Source organism: Sus scrofa, chromosome 1 (assembly GCF_000003025.6).
Source record: "Sus scrofa isolate TJ Tabasco breed Duroc chromosome 1, Sscrofa11.1, whole genome shotgun sequence".
In the NCBI taxonomy this organism is placed as follows: domain Eukaryota; kingdom Metazoa; phylum Chordata; class Mammalia; order Artiodactyla; family Suidae; genus Sus; species Sus scrofa.
The window spans coordinates 229,642,432-229,668,303 of record NC_010443.5 but is presented as its reverse complement, the minus strand read 5'-3'; the positions used below and the strand labels follow the sequence as shown (position 1 = coordinate 229,668,303).

At 42.6% G+C, this 25,872-nt stretch overlaps 1 protein-coding gene across 1 annotated transcript in view; it reads left to right on the top strand.

Annotated features, from left to right (window-relative positions):
• PRUNE2 (prune homolog 2) overlaps nt 1–25,872 on the top strand; it is a 270,779-nt gene that overhangs the window by 180,919 nt on the left and 63,988 nt on the right. The window contains 9 exon segments of the mRNA XM_021065057.1: nt 1,921–2,079; nt 3,468–7,773; nt 7,776–7,796; nt 7,799–8,140; nt 8,143–8,982; nt 8,985–9,071; nt 9,074–9,175; nt 9,178–10,038; nt 10,377–11,142. Of these exon segments, the coding sequence (XP_020920716.1) occupies nt 1,921–2,079; nt 3,468–7,773; nt 7,776–7,796; nt 7,799–8,140; nt 8,143–8,982; nt 8,985–9,071; nt 9,074–9,175; nt 9,178–10,038; nt 10,377–11,142 (7,484 nt within the window).

Here is a 25,872-nt window from a genome sequence, read left to right as displayed (position 1 = left end):
AAAATTTCAGCATTGAGGTTCTTGACAGCTAACGCCGATAATGATTTGAAATGATTTTATCTATTGAATACACATTGTTTATAATATGAGGTCCAATTTTTTTTTAAAAAAAGCTCATTCTAAATATATTTCTTTTGTGGGTGAATTAATTTTTTGAAAGTACCTATTTAAAGATTATTATTATGATGCATGGACAATAAAAGCATTTAAGCTGACAGTATGCATTGTGGGGCACATACTTCCAAAAGCTCTTGTATTCGAACATCATAAATTTCATCATTAAGTTTATACATGGATCCTTTGTTCATTGGCAATATATCCTGGGATATTTGTGAATTCCTATGTACAGTTCCTTGTAACCAAAAGTAAAAGTAGCCTTATGAGATGCCTATTGAGAGTAGTGGTCAAGGAAGAGACAAAAAAGTCTCCAAAGGTGTGAAGCTGGTGATGGACTGGGCATCTCCTGTGCCTCCTCAGGGGCCTCACAGACTTTGAGGTTCAGCTCAGCAGAATTACAGAGTACATGTATTATGAATGTTTCAAGTAAGTAGTCTCAGCCACAAGTACCAAATCCACAAGTTCTGAAGAGCTATCATATACAAACACTAATCTGGATGTGAAAAAGATCTGTACCTATATGCACTTCAGAGTGGTTATCTGAGGAGGTGGTACCTGCCACTTCCACCTCCTGTGGGACACATCTCTGTGTCACTTTAATGTTTTACCATTGGCATGCATAATTCTGATGACTTTTTTCTTTTTTAAAAAATATAGTTGATTTACAATATTCTGTCAATTTCTGCTATACAGCAGAGTGACCCAGTTATACATTTATATACATTCTTTTTTTCACATTATCCTCCATCGTGTTCCATCACAAGTGATCAGATATAGTTCCCTGTGCTATACAGCAGGATCTCATTGTTTATCCGTTCCCTGATGACTTTGTATTTCAAAAAAAAAAAAGTAGACTTTTTATATCTCTTGAGTGTACATCATGGTGATTATCAGTGAGTAGAGCAATAGACAGTTGTTTGATGTCTGTTACATACACATATCATACGCTATTATCATTTACACATGCTATTACATATATACTATGATAAAGGATTACGTAGCACAGATTGATTTTGTGTATATGTCTCTCCGGTCATTTAACAGACTTTTCGTGAGCAACTAGTATATGCTGGACATTATGCTGGGGCTGTCACATGGTTTTCACTGTATTAGTTCAAGAAAGAGAGAGGGCTACGTCAACAAAGTCATTCTCATTCTAGTTAACAAAACTCTAAAAGGCCAGCACATTCCATATACAATGTGAGCCACAGGCTAGATACTATTGGTAATGGTTCCCTTTTCCAGTTTTTCATTCCTCCTTAGCTACCACTTAGAGCAAGCAGATCTGACATTACAACCCTAACAAAAATCTCTGCAACTTCTAACCCTGGAATAAAATTCAGTAAAGTCAGCTAAATTCATCCTCAGGCATTTTGCCTGGAGTTAACAGTAATCATAGTAAACAATTTTTTTAAAAATAGTAACTTCCTATTTTTCTAGTGGGTTGTAATCATATTCAACAGGCATTTCTATGTCCTATAAACAATAAAAGGAAAAGTGTGTTTTGCAAAGTCACCATTTGAATAGATATTTCAGCAAAAAGATGGTAAGATATTTGTTCCTTTCTAAACCCTTCTTAATAATAATAGCAAAGTTGTCTTCCTTCCTTGGTTTGGGGGAAAAAAAGCAAAGTGTATTTAAACCATAGCGTGAACATTTCAAAACTTTCTCAAAGCAATGTTTATCTCATTTGCATCTAATAATAATTTCTGAGGTAATATATTCTGAGATGGGACCAATTTGTGGCACAATTCCACAGAGCTGGGCAGCTTGATATTAATGTCAAATGGCCTGTTGTTTCAGAACTGTACATTTCACAGCAGTATCACCAGTGATTTGAAAGCATTCACAGACAAGTTTGGTTTTGATGTCCTCATCGTCTTGGCCAGCTACTTGTCAGAGGACCAGCAGCCCAAACGACAGATCGCTGTGTACTCCGAGAACCTCGAGCTGTGCAGCCAGGTAAAGACCCCCTTGACTGAGCACATCCCATCCCACTTGCTCTCAGAACATGCGGTGGAAGATGGGAATGGATTGGTGGCTTAATGAAATTGGCCTAGTGAGTTCCTTGGTGACCTAGTGGTTAGGACTCAGCATTTTCAACATTGCAGCCTGGGTTCAATTCCTGGTCTGGAAACTGGGATCCCACATCAAACTGCTGCATGTGGCAAAAAAAAAAAAAAAAAAAAAAAAAAAAAAAAAACACTTAAAAATTTAGGTTAGCCCAAGAGATGAGGTCCTAGAGTTTGAATTTTAAGAAATGTTGGGGGTATTTTGCACATTGGGTTATTTATTTGTTTGTAGCACTTTAATTCAGATTTTTAGTTTTTAGTTTTGATGCTCTGTTACTAAAAAATCATCTAGACAGAATTGGCAGTGAAATAAATACTGAACATTTTTTTAAAACTTGAGGTGTAATTGACATATAACATCAATTGGAGTTCCCATTATGGCTCAGCAGTAATGAACCCGAGTAGTATCCATGAGGATGCGGGTTCAATCCCTGGCCTTTCTCAGTGCCTTGAGGTTCCAATGTTACCATGAGCTGTGGTGTAGGTAGCAGGCACAGCTTGGATCCCACATTGCTGTGACTGTGGCAGAGGCCGGCACCTGTAGCTCCAATTTGACCCCTGGCCTGGGAACTTGCATATGCTGCAGGTGCTGCTCTGAAAAGACAAATAGAAGAAGAAGAAGACATACAAATGGCCAAGCTTATGAAAAAGATGCTCAAGGTCACTAATAATCATCATCAGGGAACTGCAAATCAAAACCATCCATGTAGATGCTTCTTGGAATAGGAAGAAACAATTGGGGCCTGACTGCTGTTGAGAAAGCTCTGCCCCTGGTAGCTTCTTTCCTTTCCTACTTTCTCCTTTGCCTTCTGAGGCTTTCAGAGATTAAAGCAAATCCTGACTGCCTGCTATGAACAGGAGCCTTTCTTCTGCCCCATCTTCCCTTATTCTATTACTCACCCCCTAGTTTTTTCAGCAACCAGCATCAGCTCTGCTGTTGACAAAGTTGCATTTTGCTCCTGTTGGAAGATGATATTAAGTTGCACTGAGGGAAGGATTTAAATAGTTTTATCTCTTAACCAATAACTTTCTGGAGCCAGTAAAATTGAGCAGCTGGATTTTGAGTTGGCTAAAAAGCCAATTTGATAGGATTAGGGTAAGAATTGGCCGTATATTCACTGGAACTGTCCATGTTTTTCGTTATACAATTCTCAGTTCTCTGTATTCTTTCTAAACAGATGAACACAAATTAATTTTACATTACAAAGAATTAAGAAAGTAAATTGCAAACGGCAGAGACCCTGAGTGCTCACACAAATCCCTGTGCCTCCCCAACAGATTTGCTGTGAACTGGAAGAGTGCCAGAACCCTTGCCTTGAGCTGGAGCCCTTTGAATGTGGCTGTGATGAGATCCTGGTGTACCAGCAGGAGAACCCTTCAGTGACTTGTGATCAGGTGGTTCTCCTAGTCAAGGAAGTCATCAACAGAAGGTGTCCAGAGATGGCCTCTAACAGCCGCACATCCTCCACAGAAGCGGTGGCAGGCAGCGCCCCACTTTCCCAGGGATCTTCCGGGATTATGGAGCTGTATGGGTCTGACATAGAGCCACAGCCTAGCTCTGTCAATTTCATGGAAAACCCTCCAGATCTCAACGATGCTAACCAGGCCCAGGTGGATGTCAACGTAGACCTCGTTAGCCCAGATAGTGGGTTGGCCACCATTAGGAGCAGCCGCTCATCCAAGGAGAGCTCGGTTTTCCTCAGTGATGACAGTCCAGTGGGAGAAAGTGCTGGGCCTCACCATAGCCTCCTCCCTGGGTTTGACTCCTACAGTCCCATCCCAGAAGGGGCAGTAGCAGAGGAGCATGCCCGATCCGGAGAACACGGTGAATCCTTTGACCTTTTCAACTTTGACCCAGCATCCGTGGTTTCTGGGCAGTCCCAGCCATCTTCCCATTCTGCAGAGTACTCCCCAACAGATGACTTCTTCCCCAACAGTGATTCACCAGAAGGCCAGCTCCTTGCAGGGCCCAAAGGACTCAATGGGATGGGGATGGTTGTGTCTGATTACTCATCCAGTTCTCTTTTGTCCGGGGCTGGCAAAGAGAGCCTCGTGGAATTCAACACAGAGTATGTCCAGAGCCAAGAAAGTCCCAGGGATAACGCTGAAAGAAATTTGAGCCTGACAGGTTTTGTGGGAGCTGAATCTCCTTCACCAGAAAGTCTGAAAAATGTTGGAAAGAGGGTGCCACCAACACCTATGAATAGCTTTGTAGAAAGCTCCCCATCCACTGAAGAACCAGCTCTACTCTCTCCGGAAGATATGACCCCCCAAACCGTCAACCCAGGTCACACAGAGCCACCTCCGGCCCGGACACGGTGCAGCAGCTGGTGGGGTGGTTTGGAAATTGACTCTAAAAATATTGCAGATGCATGGAGTTCCAGTGAACAGGAATCTGTCTTCCAGAGCCCTGAGTCCTGGAAAGATCATAAGCCAAGCCCAGTTGATAGGAGAGCATCAGATTCTATATTTCAACCAAAAAGTCTCGACTTCCCAAAGTCAAATCCCTGGGAGTCAGAATTTGATCAGCCTGGGCTGGGCAGCACTAATATTCAAGACCAATTTAAGGACAACTTGCAGTTTCAGAATCTGCCTCAGGAGAAATCGCATTCGCCGCACGCCTCTCCTCAGGGCACAAACCACCTGATAGAAGACTTTGCCGCCTTGTGGCGTTCTGATCGCTCTCCCACTGCCATGCCTGAGCCGTGGGGAAACCCCACAGATGATGGCGAACCAGCTGCTGCAGCATCATTCCCAGCCTGGAGTGCATTTGGTAAAGAAGATGACGCCAAAGCTTTGAAAAATACCTGGAATCTGCACCCAACAAGCGGTGAGATGCCTTCTGTGAGGGACCGGAATGAGTGGGCCATGGCCAAAAGCGGGTTTGCTTTCTCTTCAGAAGACCTCATGGACGGTTCACCCAGTGAGGCAACTAATGAAGCAATTCCAGAAATCTGGGGCAAGAAGAACCATGACGCCGGGGAGGATATTCTTGTTTCTGGAAATACCAGATCTGATCTGGATCGTGCATGGAATAGTTCTAAGTCGGCAAAGGAAGATCAGAATGTTTTAGTGGATCCAAAAATTGAGGGGAAGGTATATGACAGTGGAGATTCCTGGAACCTTTTTGAGGGGAGTAACAAGAAAGGAGGGTCAGATGTCATAGCACCATGGGAAGATTCCTTCTTATATAAGTGCACTGATTACAGTGCATCCAACATCGGGGAAGACTCAGTGCCTTCCCCGTTAGATACCAATTACTCCACCTCTGACTCCTTTACTTCACCAACGTTTGCTGGAGATGAAAAAGAAACCACAAACAAGCCATTTGCTAAAGAGGGAGCTTTCGAGTCACAAGATGATAACTCTCCTGCAGGGGACATGGGTGTGCCTCCTCCGTCACCACAGCAGCCCCCCAGAAATCGAATTAGTTCAGGTCCTGGGAACCTGGAAATGTGGGCTTTACCTCCGGCAGGTGATAGCTCTGAAAAAAATGCTGCTCACAGTCCAGATAAGGATTTACTTAAGGTAGAGCCCACAGAGGACCAGAATATCTCCATGGAGGAGGACATCGGGGAAAGCAGCCAGTCCAGCTACGATGACCCCAGCATGATGCAGCTGTACAACGAAACAAACCGCCAGCTCACACTCCTGCACAGCAGCACCAACTCCCGCCAGGCAGCCCCTGACAGTCTTGACCTGTGGAACAGAGTGATTCTGGAGGACACTCAGTCCACCGCGACCATCTCAGATCTGGACAATGACCTGGACTGGGATGACTGTAGTGCTGGTGTGGCAATCACCGGCCAAGGTCAGGCACAAGGGTACATGGCTGAAGGTACTGAACCCGAAACCCGATTTTCAGTGAGACAGGTGGAACCCTGGGGTGTGGAGTATCAGGAAGTACACCAGGTAGACTGGGAAGTCCCAGCCTCTTCTGAGCACAGCCTGAATACTGCACCCAATGAAAATCACACACTGAATGAAAAAAGTGGGCAGCTGATCGCGAATAGTATTTGGGATTCGGTCATGAGAGATAATGCCGTGTCATCATTAATGTTACCGGGTCCATTGTATGTTACAGATTCTGAAGAAAACAAGTCACCTCCTGAAACTTCTAGTTCATTAGAAAAAATTAAGGACAGTCACATCCCAGAGGTGCTGGGAACCTCTGGAGCCAATGAATCTGAAACACTTGATTCTGACAAGCAGAACTCGTGCAGAGGAAGCCCTCCAAGTGAGACAGTGTATTTGGTGACTGGGCTTGAGAGTCCAGGACATTCTGCAAGTTCAGATCCCTGGAGGGGTCCTCATTATGGACAAAATGAAATTGACAAAGAAGCTCATGGAGGAGCTTCTGATAGGGAGTGCCCCAGTGGGGAGGAGCTGGTGGATAGAGCCTTGGAGGCTTCTGGGAAAGGGCAGGGTGGCCAGGAATGTGCTTCCCCAGCTGCATCTGATCATCATGAAATCTGTGATGAATCGGGCAAAATCAGCCCTCTTTTAGTCCCTTCCAGTCCTCAGACCGAGAAACCCCAGGAGGTACTAGAGCGTGAAGAGGGGTCTTACACTCCAGACCCCTGTGTTCATACAGAGGTGTCCACAGATGATCTGCCGGCAAAAGAGACCCAAGAAGAGTACCTCGTGAATCACAGAAATTCAGGTGAAACGACTGAAGTTGCAGGCAGGCTGAATTCCACCAAAAATGTATCTTCGCTCAAAATGGATCTGGAGAAAACTGAAGAATGTTATATTGTAGAGCCAGAGAGATTGAACCAAGAGCCACCTCATGAATGTCCCCAAAGCCTTGACATTGGGGATGGCCCTAAAGACAATGATGTGCCAGTCACTTGTGCAAGTCCTGAGCTAACTGAGAGTCTTGAACTTGAGAATACTGGAAACAGCCCTCCAGGAGCCAATTTATCAGGAAATTATGACAGAGAGAGTATCTCTAGTGAGTATACACATTCAAGTGCATCCAGTCCTGATCTAAATGATTCTGCAGCTGCATTGCCTTCTTGGGACCAAGTACCCATCACTGAGCATCAAAAGGAGAATCAAAATGACTGGAGTACACAGAATCACCAAGAATCTGAACTCATTACTGCTGATGGTCAAGTTGAAATAATCACCGAAATGAATAGCCTGGAGAAAAACAGAATGGACGGGTTTGAAAAGCGCTTAGATCACAAGGTTCCTAAATTTTTAGAGATTTGGAATGACTCAATCGATGGCGATTCCTTTTCCTCTTTATCCAGCCCCGAAACAGGCAAATATTCTGAATATTCAGATGCCTGTCAGGAAGGAAATCTCGTGGTTAGCCATCAAGAGAAAAGTGAATGTGATTTTTCTGAAACTGTGCAGCCAGGGGATGCCAAGTTCATTTCCACAAGCTCGAGTTCTGATGATGAGAGTGCAGGTGATGAAGAGTCAGTGGAGAAAGAGATCCATTCGACCACTTGCCAGGTTGCTCAGAGTGAACCCCGATCTTGGAATTCCATGAATGAATTGAATAAGTTCTTGGCCACAGCTGATCCTAAGTCTGAGGAATTCCCTGCCTATATAGGCAGTCCAGGACCAGCAGAGAGGAGAATAAGTCAAACCCCTTTATGATCCTCAACAAAGCAGCCCTGAGCACTGGAGTTTTTCACCACTAAAGGAGACTGAAATTCAGGTTCCAGCAGCAGATGAGGAGACAAGGTCTTCTCCAGAAACAGGGAGGATGGCAGATGTCATGTGGCAAGTAGCTCCCAAAGCTGAACCAAGGAATGAAAAGTACTCTAATTTAGAAACGGTTGGCTTCTCTGCTGAGAGCACTGAGTGGTGGAATGCCTCTAAACAGGAAGGGCAGCCGATTGAGAGTGCCCTTGAAAGGGAATTATCTAACTCGAGTGCTGTGTTAGAGACGGATTCCTTGGAATGCCAGAACATGGGGCCCTGGGGAGTACCCATTCAGGCAATGCTGAATCCCTGGATGTGCATTGTACCGATCCTTTTGGTGATAAACATCCATCCCCCTTTCTGGATGATAATGGAAAGAATACCCATGAGCAACTTTGGAACATTCAGCCAAGGCAGCCAGACCCGGAAGCTGATCAGCTTAGCCAGCTCGTAATATTAGACCAAATGAAAGACAAGGATTTCAGAGAGCAAACCTTCATGTCTTCGCCTGGTGACAAACTCGCCTCTGAAATACCTACTCAGGAGCAGTGTCAGAATACAGTGCCGCCTGCCTGGAATCAGCCGGACCCAACATTTCCTCCCATAGATGAAAATGAATGCATTATAGCCAGTGTATCCACAGCTGAGTGTCAAGAAACAAATTGGTGGGAAGACGAAAAATCGTATACCAGTGAAATAACAAATTCCAGTCTTGCCTCTGATGATTTCCCCATTGTCACCTCTTCTCCCCAGTTGATAAAGAAGCCAAGCTCTGAATGGGCTGAATCTAATCCCCATGAAGGCCCCCAAGGCACGTTCATTCCAGATATTTTACATGACAACTTCCAAGAGGGTGGACAACTGGCCTCAGCTTCACCGGACTTGTGGATGGACGTCAAGCAACCCTTCAGTTTGAAAACAGAGGGTGAGAATCCTGATATACTGACTCACTGTGACCATGACAGCAATCCCCCAGCTTCCAACAGCCCTGATGTATGTCATGATTATGAAACAAAGCCAGAGACTAAGCAGCACATCAGGGTTGGGCTGGGACCTGAAGGGGAAGCTGGTGAGTTATATCTCACCGAGCTGAAGATAGATGAAGAATCCGGTCAGGAGCCTGGGCAGGAATTTGCCCCACATATTCAGAACCACATTCTGCAAATGCAATTCCGCTGCCTCCAGCCAGTGAGCAAGCAAACATGGATGCTTCATCTCAGCCTCCTCTCACAAAGCTTCTCCTGAACCTTCCGAAATAAATGATGGAAACGATACAGGGTTAAAAGCATCTGAAAGAAGAGCCAACTTAGAGTTGGTACCAGTTTTGGACCTGTGGACAGAACAACGTCAGTGATTGAAAATGTGGGAACTGGTATTTGTGTAACTTACCAAGAGCCGACTGTGGACAGCACTGACTCTTGGATGTCAGAAGGCTTTTCTTCTGAGAGGCACACAGATGCAGGGGCCTTCTTGGACCATGAGCAAGCTTTTGCTGCTGAGAATCCTGCCGTGGTTGCCGAAGCTTTGCTGGCCTCGGACACTTGTCTGGATGTAAGTGAAGCTGCCTTTGACCATAGTTTCAGTGATGCCTCAGGTCTTAACACATCCACAGGAACAATAGATGACATGAGTAAACTGACGTTATCAGAAGGCAATCCCGAAACACCATTTGATGGGGATGCAGGGAAGCAAGATATCTGTTCATCTGAAGCCTCATGGGGTGATTTTGAATATGATGTCATGGGTCAAAATATCGATGAAGATTTAATGAAAGAGCCTGAACACTTTGTCTATGGCGGTGACCCTCCCTTGGAAGAAGATGCTCTGAAGCAAGAGCTGGCACCTTACACACCTCCCTTTGACTTGTCCTATCTCACGGAACCCACTGCCAGTGTCAAAACCACAGAGAAAGCTGAGACTCCAGAGGATGAGTCCCTGGAGAGTGAAGTAGCAGAGATACTGCTTTCTGCCCTTCCTGATCAGAGAAGCAAGGAAAACCATGCTGGGACCAAAACCAGACAGCCTGGAAGGCAGCTGGTTGAGCTGCATATTCATGAAGACCCCGAGTCCTTCTCTTCTCCTGTCCCTGTTGACACCAACACTGAGCTGTCTCCGTCAAATTTTGACTGGGAAGTAGAAACGGATCGCTCAGATTCACCAGCAGGTGGAGACATAGGACCACCAAATGGTAAGAAACCTGCACCCCCCCCCCAAGAAATTGCTGTTTTCATTCAATTAATGCATTTAGAAAACACACTCTTCCTACCAATGTGGATAAAGAGGAACTAACTATATTTGCAGTGTGTGCCTAACCAAGCATTACAGCGGTAATATCTCATGCACTCTCAAGGTAAGCTATTATCAAAACTAACCTTGAGAGTGCATGAGAAAATGAAATAGCGCTACAAAATAAAAATGTCTTTTAAGTGATCTTTCTTTAGATAGATCATTTGCAAAGATCACAAGCCACATCATGTGTTAATTAAGGCTTGTTCTCTCCTTCTCACCTTCATCTTCCACTTCTAGGTGCCAGCGAGAGAATGTTAGAGGTGGAAGAAGAAAAAACAATTTCCACTGAAGAGCCTGAGCAGATAACGTCAGAATGTGGGGAAGAAAGGTACACAGAGAAGAATGAAGGTCATCCTGCACCACCAATGGATTACATACTTGTAAACCACGAAGAAAATTCGCCCCCACAGCCAGAGGCCTGTGAATCAAGAGAAAGCACATCGCAGTTAGAAGAGCTTCAGATGGATTCCAAAGAAACGGGGCTGCTAGCAACTCAGCTGGCAAACTTGTCAGATACCTGTCAGCTTGCCTCCTTAAAAGAGAGAAACCATCTTTCTGCAGAGAGACCACCTTCCAAAGATGGTGAGAAGTCATCTTTTGAAAGCCCTGGGCAAGACCAGAGCTGGATGGTCTTGGTCCACAGTGAGGTTGGTGAATCATCATCAGAAATGAGAGACACAGGGCCTGGACAGTCTGGCCAGGCTCTGGAGCCGGCCTCTGGTCACAGCTTGGGCACAGGCCCCCAAATGCAGGTTCTGGGAGAAATGAAGCCTGTAGAATCTTTAACACTAGAGGAAGCCTCTGGTCTGGGCAGCCAATCACAGAAGAGCAAGAGCCGAGGCAGGGCTGGCCCCGATGCAGTTATGTTGCAGCCTGTCACCCATGACAATGAATGGGAAATGCTTTCACCACAGCCTTCTCAGAAAAACATAATCCCCGAAACAGAAATCGAGGAGGAGACAGAGTTTCTTGAGCCTAGAACAAGGAAACCAAGACCAAACGGGTAAGCAAAAAGCTGGATTTATTTTCTTTTCCTGAAATGTGTTTTATTAGAATCTGGGGAAGGGGTAAGGGGATTATGGAATATGATTTGGAATGGAGTAATGGAGTAAATATTACATGGAATATGAAGAATACCTAGATGATAGGAGCTTTGCTTACATTTACTGCAAAGCATATCATCAGTAAAAGCAGCTGCTAGATAACCATAATGGTAATGATGATATGTGTACATTTTCAGCCCAAACACCTTCAGTTTCCATTCAGAGTCTTTACACGTATGCTCCTGATACTTATTCCACCTACTCAAGACCTATATTTCCCTTAAACAGACAGTTGGAACCAGTGGGTGGAGGGCACTCACATATGTTCACGGTATAAGGCAGTTTGCACACATTAGCTTATTTAATCCTCACAGCAACCCTCAAGAGGTTAAATATCATTATCTTTATTTTACATATAGTGATGGGGGGAGGGGAGGCTCTGAAAGGTTCTGTAACATGCCTGGCATTAAATAACCAGAATAAGCACTATGAGATTCAAAGTTTTCTACCTCCAAAGCCTATGTTTTTCCAGCAGACACACTGCCTGTCATTCAGAGAAGGTGGTGATGGTTTCATGTAAGTGTCTAACTTACTAATAAAGCATAAGAAGACTGCACAAGGCTGAAAATCTTCCTGTGAAACATTCATGTCTTCAGTGGCTGAAGAATTGGTCGAAGACCATCAAACCAGTCATTCATTCATTCATTCATTTATTTGCTCACCATTTGGTTTTTGAGAATCTCCTCTGGGCTGAGATTCCAGGTAGCCCACGGATATAATCCCCATTCTCAATCTCCCAGGCCTGCTGAAAGTGTTTAGGTTTGTTCATTTCTCTTCCCTTGGCCTGATAAAGCCTCCTGCTGTCACAAAACAGAAAATTGTGAAAAGTATCTTAAGGAAAGGGGAAAATCATGCTTCCCCCATAAAATAGAGTGGAGAAATGATATCTCTTTCCTGCTCACTTTTGAAAGCCTGAAGGACTGTACATATCACAGACCCACTGCAAATTAAAGCAGCTGAGTCCAGCCTGGCTCTGCCACTGCCGTTTTATATTTTAGGATTAAGCCTTGGCTTAAGTCTCCTCATCCATAAAATGAGTGGGTTGGGCTGGAGGATCTCAATCTTTCCTTCAGTATTAAATCCCTTGACCTTAATTTGTAAATAGAAAGTTCCCGGAAGAGCTTTGGCATTCACAAATTACATTTCTTCATGAAAGGAACAGAAATCGGAAAGAACAGCAGGAGTATAATGAAGGTTAGCAAAGTGCCATAAAGAGTTAAAAGCTACACCATCTTCGAGTGCAGCTTCATAAATCCAGACATTTTCAGTTGGTCTAATCTTTCTTTCTTCCTGTCAAGCTATTTCCTTCCAGAGAGACCTCAGATCCGTTATCGGAAAGAGAGTAGCAGATGGATCGCAGCAGCCCTGCTGGCATTGTTATAGATTGAGCTCAGAATTCAGGCAGCCTCAAGTTGGCTGAGCTATTATTTGGCTCCTTGTCTGCATTTTGCACACGGCTCTGAAATCCAACAGATGATTGTGTTCAATTGTGCCACTAGCCTCTTTGCTTTTAATGAGATTGCTTTGCTCATCCCTTTCTGCTCAGCTCCCGCAGTAATGAAAATTTTCTCACTGCTGGGGAGGGGACAGATTTTCCCCTGGCATTTATATTACCTTTGCATAAATAATTTACTCTGAATATGTCTGAAAGATTTCTTCCTGATGGATCTTGGGAGGATCTAACTACTATCTAAAACAGTAGTTTTCTAGGTGGGGCCCAAAAACCAACAGGCCTCATCAACACCTGGATATTTGCTAGAAAGGTACATTGCCTGTCCCACCTCATACCTCCTGATCAAGAACCTGGGGTGTGGTCCAGCTGTCATATTCCTCCTCTAGGGGATTCTGAGGCACAGCAAAGTTTGAGACCCACTGGTTTAAAACTTACCCCCATCCCTCTAGGAGTTTATAGTTTAATAAAGGATTTAAACATAGTGAAAAGGTAGATAATAGTGTGAAATTTAAATCAAAATAGTTGATGACCAATGTCATTTAAATAGCTACCAGTTATGGATTTCCTGTTGTGGCTCACCAGAAATGAATCCAACTAGTAACCATGAGGATGTGGGTTCAATCCCTGGCCTCTTTCAGTGGGTCGGGGATCCAGCGTTGCTGTGAGCTCTGGTATAGGTTGCAAACTCGGCTCAGATCCTGCATGGCTGTGGCCGTGGCCAGCAGCTATAGCTCTGATTGGACCCCTAGCCTGGGAACTTCCATATGCTGCAGGTGCAGCCCTAAAAATCCAAAAATAAGTAAATAGCTACCAGTTATAGGGATTTGCCCTGGACCAGGTACTGAACTGTATACACAGGAGCTCATGTTACCATGCCAACTGTATGAGGTAAGAATTACACAAGGGAGGAAACTGATGTTCAGAAAGTGTGAATCACTTGATCTAGTTTATAGTTAGAAAGTGAAAGGAGTTCCTGTTGTGGCTCAGTGATTAACAAATCCATCTAGGAACCATGAGGTTGCGGATTCAATCCCTGGCCTTGCTGAGTGGATTAAGGATCTGGCATTGCCGTGAGCTGTGATGTAGGTTGCAGATGTGGCTCGGATCTGGCGTTGCTATGGCTCTGGCCTAGGCCGGTAGCAACAGCTCCCATTAGACCCTTAGCCTGGGAACCTCCATATGCTGTGGGTGCAGCTCTGGAAAAAGACCAAAAAAAAAAAAAAAAAAAAAAGAAATTGAAGAAGCTGGGGAGTTTGAATTTAAGCCTCTCTCTGTCTGGAATGTGTGTTAATGCTAGTAAGTTAACAGAAAGGCATCTATGTAGGACACTTGTATGGAGAAAGAACCAGGAAGAGCTTATTACCCAGGAGTGCCCAGGGCCCAGGACACTTTAAGAGACTCCTGAGAGGCTTTGAATTTCTTTTAAAAATCAAAAGAAAAAAATGATTATATTACTGTGTGGATTATATTCTGGTGTGAATTATATTTCCTTCTATCAATGTGGATATGAAACAAATTTTTAGGGTTTTGGTTTGTTTTGGTTTTTTTTAAAGTGAAGCAAAGAGCCCATGAAGGCAAAAGTGTGTCTAAGCCTCTCAAAAGTCATACCGAGGTCCTGAGAGATGCAATTCGAGATAGGCATGAAAGGAAAGTCATAGTCTGGAAAGACAAAGAAGGAGATAAGAGGCCAGCCAAGTTAACTGGAGAGAGTAACATAAAGGAAATCCTGGAGACAGGAAGGTAATCACAGAAGCAAGGTGATAAGATAGCCATAGTTTCCCAACCAAAACCTGGAGTCATCTTCTGATGCATAATCTGACCATAGGACCAAAATCCAGACTGCCTTGAAAAAAAGAAAATTAAAACCTGCTTCTCAAAATAAGCTGATAGTATATGCAAGATGAGTTGCATTGACTTCTTGCTGTCACATCACCTAGGCCCCCCCCACCCCCGCAATGCCCACACTGTGTTGAGGGCAGTAAGCTGTGTTTTCAACATCGGAAGGAGCATCAGAAAGAAGCCTTGTTACCTAGTGAGTCTTATTCACAGAACTTGGTATGAGTGCTGGGAGAGTAAACAGTCTGCTTCAGCACTGTGTTCTCACTCCCTAGAATCAGTCTTCACAGAGGCTTTTGCCAGCAGCCTGGTCATCTTCCAGCTGTAGACCACCAGCTAAGGATTGCACACCAAGTCCCCAGTGATGCCTGTGCCTGATCTTTCCTATGGGGTCACAGATCTTTGTTTTTTCTTAAAGAACCGTGTATAGGTTTGTTTCAAAGAAGGCAGAGTTGCAAGAATGTCATGTGACAAAGGGGTATTATGTGTTGGTCCGTGTTTTTTCAGAGAAATAGAACCAACCAGAGCAATATACACATATGAGGGAGGGAAGGGGGATGGAGGGTGGAAGGAGAAGTTGTTTTAAGGAACTGACATTGGCTTATACAGTTTTTGAGGCTAGCACATCTGAATTCTGTAGGACAAGCCAGCAGGCTAGAAACTCAGGCAAGAGCTATTGCATTCTTGAGTCAGACAGGGCAGCAGGCTGGAAACAGGCAGAGTCTCTATGTTGCAGGCTTGGGAAGAGGTCCTTCTTTTTCAGGAAACTTCAGACTTTGGTCTTAGGGCCTTTAATTGATTGAACAAGGCCCACTCACATCCCAGAGGGGAATCTGCCTTACTCGAAGTCTGCTGATTTCAGTATTGATCACATCTAAAAAATATCCTCACAGCAACATCTAGATTGGTGTGTAACGAAACAACTAGCCTAGCCAAGTTGACACATAACATTATCAGAGATTACATTCAAAAGCCTGAACTACTGCATGCTAAAAGAGCATGAAACCATTACCATTAGTTAACTCACCATTGGAATGATATAAAAATGAGATAGTTGATATACAAATATATTGGCTTCCTATAGGTGTGGGGCAAGGGTATAGCTATGCAGGGTGATGAAAGGAAATGATTTCCCAGAGAACTAAGGAAAATGACAATACTTGTCCAATCTTTTGTAGATACATGCAGCAGAGGGCAGTGAGGGGAGGAGGGTGGCAGGAGAAAAAGGAATAGCAAAGCGAGGGGACTCTTGTCACCTGTACTTTTGAAACAAGGTATTTAGAGGGAACCTGACTCTTAGATTTATGGAGCTGTATCTCCTCTCCTAGTCTGCAAGGTGAGCTATCTGGTACTTCCTAAAATAAAAATAACCTTCAAACACAATGTATTTCATATTCCACATGATCTGATTCTTATAGTGATTTCTTGGCATTCTTTTTCTTTCTTAAATTAGTAAATTTGGGGCTTTTATTATTATTATTATTATTATTCATCTGATAAGACTGTAGAAAAGAATTTATCTTTCTCCCTCTGAGTGACACCATTGGATCAGTTTATGTTTTCATGAGATCTTCTGAAATCAGCTTTTTCTGTTTGAGGAATTAGTTTGTTGGGTCTTAACACCCATCGACTCTGTCTCGAGACTGGGTAATAAAATGTTTAAGCTCTCAGAAGAAACAGGCTCTTTGAGCACATACTACCCCCTCCTTCGGTCTTGCTGTTTGAATGGGCTCCATCCCAGTTCCAAACATTTGTCTGTTCTCCAAGGTAAATTGATACTCTGTACACTACAGTGCTCCCTTGTTTATTCATTTCACTGTGTTCTGGCTTTGCCCTGCCCTGGGAGACCCCAATGCTGTGTTCATTTATTTTTGTAAATTATATTTTATCATTTGATGCATTATATTTGGTGACTTGGTGGTGATAATTAAGTATCATTAAAAGTCCTTTAATTTGCACTTTAATTCATGCCTTAGTCTCCTTTAAAACAATTTTTTTTTAGTTTGCTATCTCCCCAACCCCCACTCCTGCCACCTCTGCATTTCTGGCCAACCCTACCCAGGGCAGACTTCTGATAAAGTGCTGCCAGATAGACCAATGTATTATTTTCTTTGGTCCAGTCAATTGCCATTTGAGATAATAAACTGCAAGTTTATTAGCCCAATTTCATAGACAAGCAAACTGACTCGATAAGTGAGCTGCTTAATGTCACCCAGAAATGAGAAAGCGGCAAGGCTGGAACTTGAACTTAAGTCAACTTCCAGCTCATTGTCAGGCCAAGACAGTAAATTTTTTGAAACTTCTATAGGTTGATGTACTTTTTCCTCTCCTTCCATTCTCCCATAGAAAGGCACATCCAGTTTAATAGCCAAAGTCCCCAAAGAGAGATTTTGAGAATAACTGACTTGCCTCTGACTCTTCACACTGTCATGTGACCTACCAAGCTCTTTTCACACTAGAACATATATTTCCCACCTCAGCCAACCCATGATCATGATGGCTACTTCTGTGTCAGTGAGCTGCTCCCCAACCCCAGTGGCTGGAGAGTCAGACCCCTCGATGTACATTTAAGCTTTCCAAGTATTTAAAGATGCAGTGTTTTGTGATGAGGGATATTAGGTTGACAGAAAGCCACAAGCTCCAAGTTGAGGTGGTACAACTCAGCAAGGAACACCCACAGACAAACCCTCTTATGATATCAACTTCTAGCTTGAGAAATTCAAGGTACTTCTCCATTTGGAATGGCAGACTATCAAAACTAATGAAAAAGACCTCCAAGAAAATTGACGGCATTTGAGGAAGACAAGAATTCGTGGCTTTCGAAAGCAAGATGTATGAGTGTATTGGGCCCCAACAGGAAAGAGAAGACACATTCCAATAAGGATAATTGGAGAAATATCTAGTAAAGGGAGTGCTTACAAAAATGGTGGCACCATGTGAGGCACTCAGAGGGAAGAGTGTGGTGACCCAGGAATTGTAAGGGAATAGCTATCATTATTCTTAGGATTAGGGGTGAGAGAAGGCAGTGATCCCCAGAATCCAGAGTGAGAACTTCAGTTAGAAAGGGCCATCCATCAGTGACCTGACCTGCTGTTGAAGAACATGGCCAGTCTGAGCCGTTACCTCAGGGAGGAAGCCAGGAGAAAGCATATCCTTGCCTTTCACCTTCTTCCCTCCACTAGAGGTCCTCATTGGTCAAAACCAAGTGGAATCGAGTAGGTGAGGGAGCCTTCTGGTGTTGACCAAGGTGGAAGAAGTAGGAAAGTGGACCTAAGGAAGCAAACATATTATGCAGCACAGGCCAGAGTGAGTGAAAGCTTAGATTATGAACAGTAGACTGAGTTAAACATTAACGTACAGTATTCCTCCACTGCATTGGAGGATCTGTTCCCAGGATAAATGTGAAAGTTCCTTTAGAACAAAGGCTGTAAAAAATCACCCTTGGAGTTCCTGTCGTGGCTCAGTGGTTAACGAATCTGACTAGGAACCATGAGGTTGTGGGTTCGATCCCTGCCTTGCTCAGTGGGTTAAGGATCTGGTGTTGCCGTGAGCTGTGGTGTAGGCTGCAGACGCGGAAACTTATGTTTGACAGCCAAATTTACCACTAGTATCGAACATATTGAATTCCAGAGTACGTACTTTATTGTATTAGTCAAAGTCCTAACTCCCTGTTATGATCCTGTCACTTTTTCAGCTATTTTTAAGTCTTGGGGTGGTAGCGGGTTCTTATATATCTACCAGCATTGTCTTAAAGTGGAAGTATAAATAAGCACAAATATTGTCTTCATAGAATGCTTACTGTTTCCCTGAAGAGACCTCATAGTTTTTTTCCTTGCCTCTTTGCTCTTGTCTCAGCACCTCTGTTAATTCCATGTTCCTCCGTCTTGTGCTCTACATATTGAAATTCTCCTTTTCATTGAAGACCCAGAACAAAGGCCTCTTCCTTCCTGAAACATTCTCCAGGCTTATCAAACAGAAGGAATCCCTCTATCTCCTGAATTTCTCTATACTTTGTGCCTCTCTTATGACCTTCCTCACATTCTGCCTTGTGTTACATCAGAGACTCTCTCGTTAAGCCGTTCGAGGCTGTGGTTACAGCTTATACATCTTCATATCTCAGACTACCATGAACAACATTTATACTCAAGTTGTAACTTAAAGTCAAATATTAATTGGAGGAGGATAGCAAAGTCATTTAGATGAGTGAATTTTAGAAACCTGAGTAGTATCTAGTTTCCTTCTACCATGAGAAATAATTTAGATTTTCATCAGTGACACTGGTCTGTGATTTTCCTTTGCTGTACAGCTCTTGTCTGGTTTGGGAATCAGAGTTACATAAAACAACTAGGGAGCCTTCCCTTTTTTCTCTTCTTTGGAATAACTTGTTTGATTCAGGGGGTTTACCTAATACATGAGAAGTATTTCTGCACTATTCCTTACTTGGGGAAATAGTTGCTAATAATTGGATTTCTTAATGACTACCGGTATATTCAGGTTTTCTAATTCTTCCTTGTCAACGGTGCTACTTAATATTTTTCTAGAAAATTATTCATTTCATCAAATTTTCAAAGGTTTTAGAATAAAATTGTTCAAATATCCTCTTATTTTTTATATTTGTCCTACTTTTCCTTTTTTAATTAAAGTAGTTGATGTATAATGTGTTGATTTCTGCTATATAGCAAGGTGATTCAGTTATACATATAATTTTTTAAATATTCTTTTCCGTGTGGTTTATGATAGGATATTGAATATAGTTCCCTGCGCTATACAGTAGGGCCTTGTTGTTTACCTATTGTTTATTCAATAACTTACACCTGCTAATCCCAATCTCCCACTCCATCCCTTCCTGTATTATTATTTTTTAATCTCTACTGTATCTATAATTATATCATTATTTTATTCCTAGTATTATTTATTTATATATTTATTTTCTTTGTTCAATCTGGGTTCATTTTATTAGTCTTTTCTAGTAACCAGATGTGGTTTTGTTATTTTTTCTTATTGTTTTTGTTTGTTTTCTACTTTATTAAATTTTTTTCATCTCTCTTTCCTGATATTAATATTGCTATACTGTCTTTCTTCTTGTTAGTATGTTTCATGTTCTTTCTGATAATCTCAGTGGTCCCAGCTCTAAAGGAATGGAAAAGAGAGTCACGTTTGTCCAACTTAATTTGCTTTTAATGAAACTGATAATTAGTGGTGTTTGCTGCTTCCTTTTCCAAGGCAGATATGCTGGATTTAGTTTGGCAGTGACTTAGTTTAGACTCCTGTAACAAATTACCATAGACTGGGTGGTTTATAAACAGCACAAATTTATTTCTCAAAGTCCTGGAGGCTGGAAATTCAAAATCAGGGTGCCAGCATGGATGGGTTCTGGTGACACCCCTCTTCCGGGTTTCAGACTTCCAGCTTCTCTTTGTGTCCTCACACAGTGGAAAGAGTGAGAGAGCTCTCTGGAGTCTTTTCTAAGGGCACTCATGAATGGCCTCACCTAATCCTCATTACTTCCCAGAGGCCTAATAACCTCCTAGAACTATCTTATAGGGAAGGGTTAGGGTTTCAACCCATGAATTTTGGAGGGACACAAACATTAGTTCATCATTGGAATATACATTTTTTTCTAATACTGAAAATCCAACTGTTCCATTCTCTTGACATTTGAGACCATAGTTACCTACTTTTAGTGTTCTTATACTTTTCCTGTTCATTATAGTTCTTCCAAGATTCTGATAGCTTTTCAGTCTGCTTAGAGTGCTGTTACCCACTTCTCTCAGCCTCTTGGAGAAAAATAAGTGTGCCTGTTCACGTGTTTCTTTGTTTTCTTTGATTATCCATTGCCTATAGTAGTTTGAATCTCCAGATAGGAAAACTTATTCTACATACTTGGTCATCTGCTACCATCATCAACTTAGGTAGCAGTTGACAATATATAATCTTCAAAGACCTTAAGTTCAATTCATTAAATAATAATTTTAAAGTATTAGGCTCTCAAAGAAAAATTAAAACTTCCCTGGAGAATTTGACATCTACCATGTCTTTTTTCATCTATATAATAATCTGGATGCTACTTAGTTGCATTTAAGCAGGAATTCTTTTTTTTTTTTTTTTTGGCTACACTCAAGGCATGCTGAAATTTCCCAGGCCAGGGATCAAACCCACGCATCAGCAGTAATCAGAGCCACAATAGTGACAATGCTGGATCTCTAACCTGCTGAACCACCAGAGAACTCCTCCCTTTTTGTTCTTTTTTTTTTTTGCCCCCCCCTTTAATAATTGTAACTGCAGAGTTCTTATTGTGGCTCAGTATTAATGAACCTGACTAGTATCCATGAGGATGTGGGTTCAATCCCTGGCCCTGCTCAGTGGGTTAAGATTCCATCCCTGCCATGAGCTGTGGTGTAGTTTGCAGACTCGGCTTGGATCCCGCATGGATGTGGCTGTGGCTGTGGCCAGCAGCTGCAGCTCTGATTCGACCTCTAGTCTGGGAACTTCCGTATGTCTCAGGTATGGCCCTAAAAAAAAAAAGACAAAGAAAAAAAGTTAAAAGTGTCTATGATTGGCCTGATGTCAGTAAGTTAATCACTTTCCACATCAACTGTTGACTTTTTTGGCGGGGGGAGGGCGGGTGAAGGAAAAAAATATTTTTATTGCTTTGCCAGGCAAAGGAGGGTCACAGTCACAGCAGGCTAATGCCTTAAAGACTGTGACCCCTTAGGAGAGATTGGGAGGTGGTTTTATAATTTTGGGAGTGAAAAATAGGGCTGCAGATAAGGATCAGGGTAGAGGTCAGCTTGCATTGGTTTCAAAGCTGGTGTTCCCTGGTCTGGTGGTCTTTCCAGAATAAAGAATGCTCCATTAACATCTTCCATTCACTGGGGGGTTTACTTCCCGTGTCTGGACTCACTGAGGTTCAGGTTCTTCACGCCTCTGCATGGAAAGAATTCAGTGAGAGACAGAGTGATTGGCAAGAAATAGACTTATTAAGATAGGATGCTTGTGAGAGATCCAAGTGGGCAGGCAAGGAGGCTCTGCCATCAACTTTTGACTTTTAAAACAGAAATTAAGGACAAGTTTAGTTACAGTGTCTGTTATACAACACTTAACTCTTCTTTCTGCAGCTCCAACTGCTGCATTTTTCCACCTGAGGAGGGAAACTCCTAATGAGCCGGCATTTCACAAAGACAAGACCCCACTTTTATTTTTATTTCTTTATTTTAATTTTATTGAAGTATAGTTGATTACAATGTGTTAATTTCTGCTATACAGCAAAGTGATTCAGTTAGACACAGACACAGACACACACACACACGTTCTTTTTCACCTTCTTTTCCTTTATGGTTTATCACAGGATATCGAATATAGTTCCCTGTGCTGAACAATAGGACCTTGTTATTTATCCATGCTGTATATCATACTTTGCATCTGCTAATCCCAAACTCCTAATCCTTCCCTTCCCCCATTTGCAACCCCAAGTCTGTTCTGTATATCTGTGAGGCTGTTTCATAGATGTTCATTTGTATGATTCCACATACAGGTGATATCATATGGTATTTGTCTTTCTCTGACTTCAGTTAGTATGATAATCTCTAGGTGCATCCATGTTGCTGCAAATGGCATTATTACACAGTGGAATATATATATATGTATATATATATATACCGCACGACAAGACCCTATTGTTGGCCTTCATCTTGGACACCCAGGTTTAAACCTGCTTTGAAGCCATTTATTTTCCTCTGATGATTTCGGCCTCATGTTGGCTTCGGCACATGCACTAGGTTCTGCTGAACCCTGCAAAGGGTTTATGACTTTATGACTTTATGCCTCCTGAGGCCCCACCCCCACTTAGCCAAAGCTGAACAATAGAAAGCACATGAGAAATTATTTTCACAACTCTTTATAATTTGGAAGAATTTTTGCCTAGACCAGCTCAGCAGGATGGTGCTGAAGAATGGGTGCTGTGAAACTTAAGGAAAAAAAGTTAACGTAAAACAAGACACAGAGACATTTGTCTTAAGTAAAGGTGGGAACCAGGGGACTCAAGGACCAAGAGCCCTGCCTCAAGAAACCACACTGCTTTTATTGTGCTCTTTAGGATTATGTCAAGTGAAGAGGGGGCTATAGGTAGAGGATATAGGTTTTTTTTTATTATAAGTTGTTTTAGTATTTTAAAAGTCACATAGCTGGTAGATGGTTAAGCTTTTACTCTGACCTTTAGGCATTTAACAATCATTAGCATTTGAGTTAGCTATCTATGCATAGCATTTCAGAGAATCCTCACTGTGCTGCCACAAAGGGCATGCCTATTTGCAGCAACCCAGTGTGCCTAGGTTTGCACCTTGGTTCTCTTTGCTAATGCATATTCTGCTAATGACCGCTCATAAACCACTTGGCCATGAGATTCCTCTTTCTCTTATTCTTTAGAGGACATATCATGCTTGTACAAACAGCGTGCCAATCTGCACAGGTCCAACGTGCCTAGACCAAGGCATTCTGTCCTCATTCAGCTGACCCTATGAATAGCTTATGCCTTTAGGTCTTTGTTCTTAAGCTTAAGTCATTTACCATCACTGTGACTGTTTTTCAAGCAGGAAGATGGGGTAAAGTAAAGCAGGACAAGATGGAGTTTTCAGCAAAGAGGCTAAGAAAATATTGTAAAAACATGTCTCGTGACAAATTTTTATAGGTTTTTAGTTTAAGCAGAGATATAAAAATTCACTTCTTCTGCCTTTCCCTTCCCCACTGGCCTCTCACCACCCCAGCAGTCATGGGAAGGACATGGAATGCGCTTCGCTTTAAGAATGTTAGCTAACATTTCCTGAGTTATTTACCACAGCCAGGTCCTCTGCTGAGTAATTCACTTTTCTGTTTTATTGGAGTTGAGTTCAGTGAATCCCTCATTGTACCATAGTGCCCTGCCCTCCCCAACCCACCTACAACCACCCCAACACAAAAAGATCTTGTAACATGGGATTTTTAACAACCTAGTTCTGAGGATGGAGCCTATAGTTACTTTTCACATTACCATCTTGCCTGATTATGATCAGATGTTTTTGATTTACCTGACAAATTTTTTTTTCCTCTTAAGATCAAATGAATGGATGCTTTTTTACTACGTAAACTTTTCATTCATATTTCATTTCACTTAACTCCATCAAATGTTTCTGCTGGTGTTTTTTGGAATTGATAATAGTATTAGTAGCCAACATTATTGTGAGAGAATCTTAACTGACTGTCTAAAATCTCTACCTAGATTATCTTGCATTAAAGTAATGTTATTATTGTCCATTTGTGAGTGGGCTGTCTGAGATACCAGGTGGTTTAATAATTGGTCCAAACTGGCTGATAAGTAGCGAATGTTAGATTCAAACTCAGGCTTTCTGACTCCAGGGTCTAAATGCTTACTGGTCACATGGCTTTGTTTCTCAATAAACCAAAGCTGTGTGGATCTTGAGCAAACATCCTTTCTTTAGCACCGCCAATTGGACTTCTTTATGTATCTTGCTGTTTGCACAGCCCATTTTATTATGGTCTTAACCATTGTCTGTGAAATAAAAGTAATTACACTGTGGTCTTTACTGGTTGTGCTCTGAAGCTGCAAGACTTTTTTTTTTAAAGATTTCAGGGGAACTAAATTCCTTTCAATCTGTACTTTGAGACCATTCACATCCAACTCACTCAGGAACAGGAGTGGCAGCAGTTTTTCTGAGCAGACACAAAAATCAAGGGGTCATTTCTGACTCTACAACCTGGGCAGAAGAGTCTTTGATATTCCCAAATGAAACTCTGCTCAGCTCCGGCTCCATCCCTCAGCCAGCCTTTCAGCCTCGGTGAGGACGGACCAGCCCCCTGGGAGATCTGGGAGGCAGGTGATCATCCTTATTTAGATGTGCCTGTGATCACGTGACCAGAAAATGGAGGCGAATCTGTATTTCCAGTTAACTGCTCCGGATTGGGGATGCTGAGGAGCTGTAATCAAGCATCCCTCTCGCCTTTGTGGTAACCAGCCTCCTCTCGTCCTCAGAAGGTAGGTGGGTCCTGGTGCGGCTTTAGGAGGATGAGTAACAGGGAGGAGAGATTGCTATGGAGAGTGTCGATCTCAGAGACTGGGCTGTTGCAGCTGGAAGTTGGAGGGGGACAGTGGTGGGGAGGGGGGCTGACCGGATGCAGAGCTCTGCCCAGCCCCTCGCAAGTGACAGCTGGCAGCTGCATTTCATTCTATATCAACTCTTATCCGAAGCGTTTGTGGTCCTGTGTGTGATCTCCTGCCCCTCCCTTGGTGATCAGGTAATTAGGGAACATAGACCCTGCACCGCTATAAACATGTTATATTCCTTCCTGCCTATGATTAAAATGGAGATAGGAAATCAAAAGAAATGACAGTTTGGAAACTGTTAGGACTCTTGCCTTATGGGTGTTGAAATGTCTGTTTGGATTATTTGATATAGCGGTCCTGGTAGAGAGGCTTTTTTTTTTTTTAATGTTATTACTAATACTGATTGAAGCTGATAACATAACCTTCTCTTTTTTTTCTAATGAATCTTATAACCTTTAAATCTTACCTAAGTCCTAAGCTGCAGAAATAGGTCATCCTCCAAAAAGGGCTTATGTTGTTCCCTGTTGCATTTTCAAAATCAAGAGACAGAATATGCTACTCAGAAAATATCAGTATTTCACTGAGAAATTAAATGAGATTGGATAAAAAAATTATCACCTGGTCAATTTCAAAACAAGAAATACGTAGGTTATGAAATTTCTCTATGGAAACTGAAAAACAAAACTAGACTCCCACCCAGAAGGAGGGGTTTAAAGTGTGATTCTGCCTGAGATCAGGGTACTTACTGTTTGTGGTGATTTGGGGGGGAGGTGTACTCTCTAAGAAAACTGCCCTCCTTCTTTCCTAGGAACTGTTGACATAGTGTGGTTCTTATGTAAACTGCTGTCTGATCACAGCTTTCAGGCTCACTTCCCACCAGACGGTCCCCCCAGGCCCCTCCTAGGGAGAAAAATGGAAGCTACCCTTGAATGAGTCCATTTCAAAATGTTCACTTGATTAAAGTTGTCTTAAAATCATAACTGGTAATATTCACAGAAGGTAAAAACTGGAAATATTAAACTTCCTGGTAATTTTTTAAAAATGTTGCTCCTGACATTTCTCTTAATAAGAGACACCTTGTCTGGGAGGATAAAAACTGCCTTACTGGAAATGTCTGTGTCTGCCTAAATTACACATAGGCAGGCTAGTGGAAGCTCTGTATTTTAAAATTGGCTTGGATCTTGCTCTGCAACCCAGAGACACATAAACAAGATGGGTAGCTGTCATTCACACTCAGCAGCACCT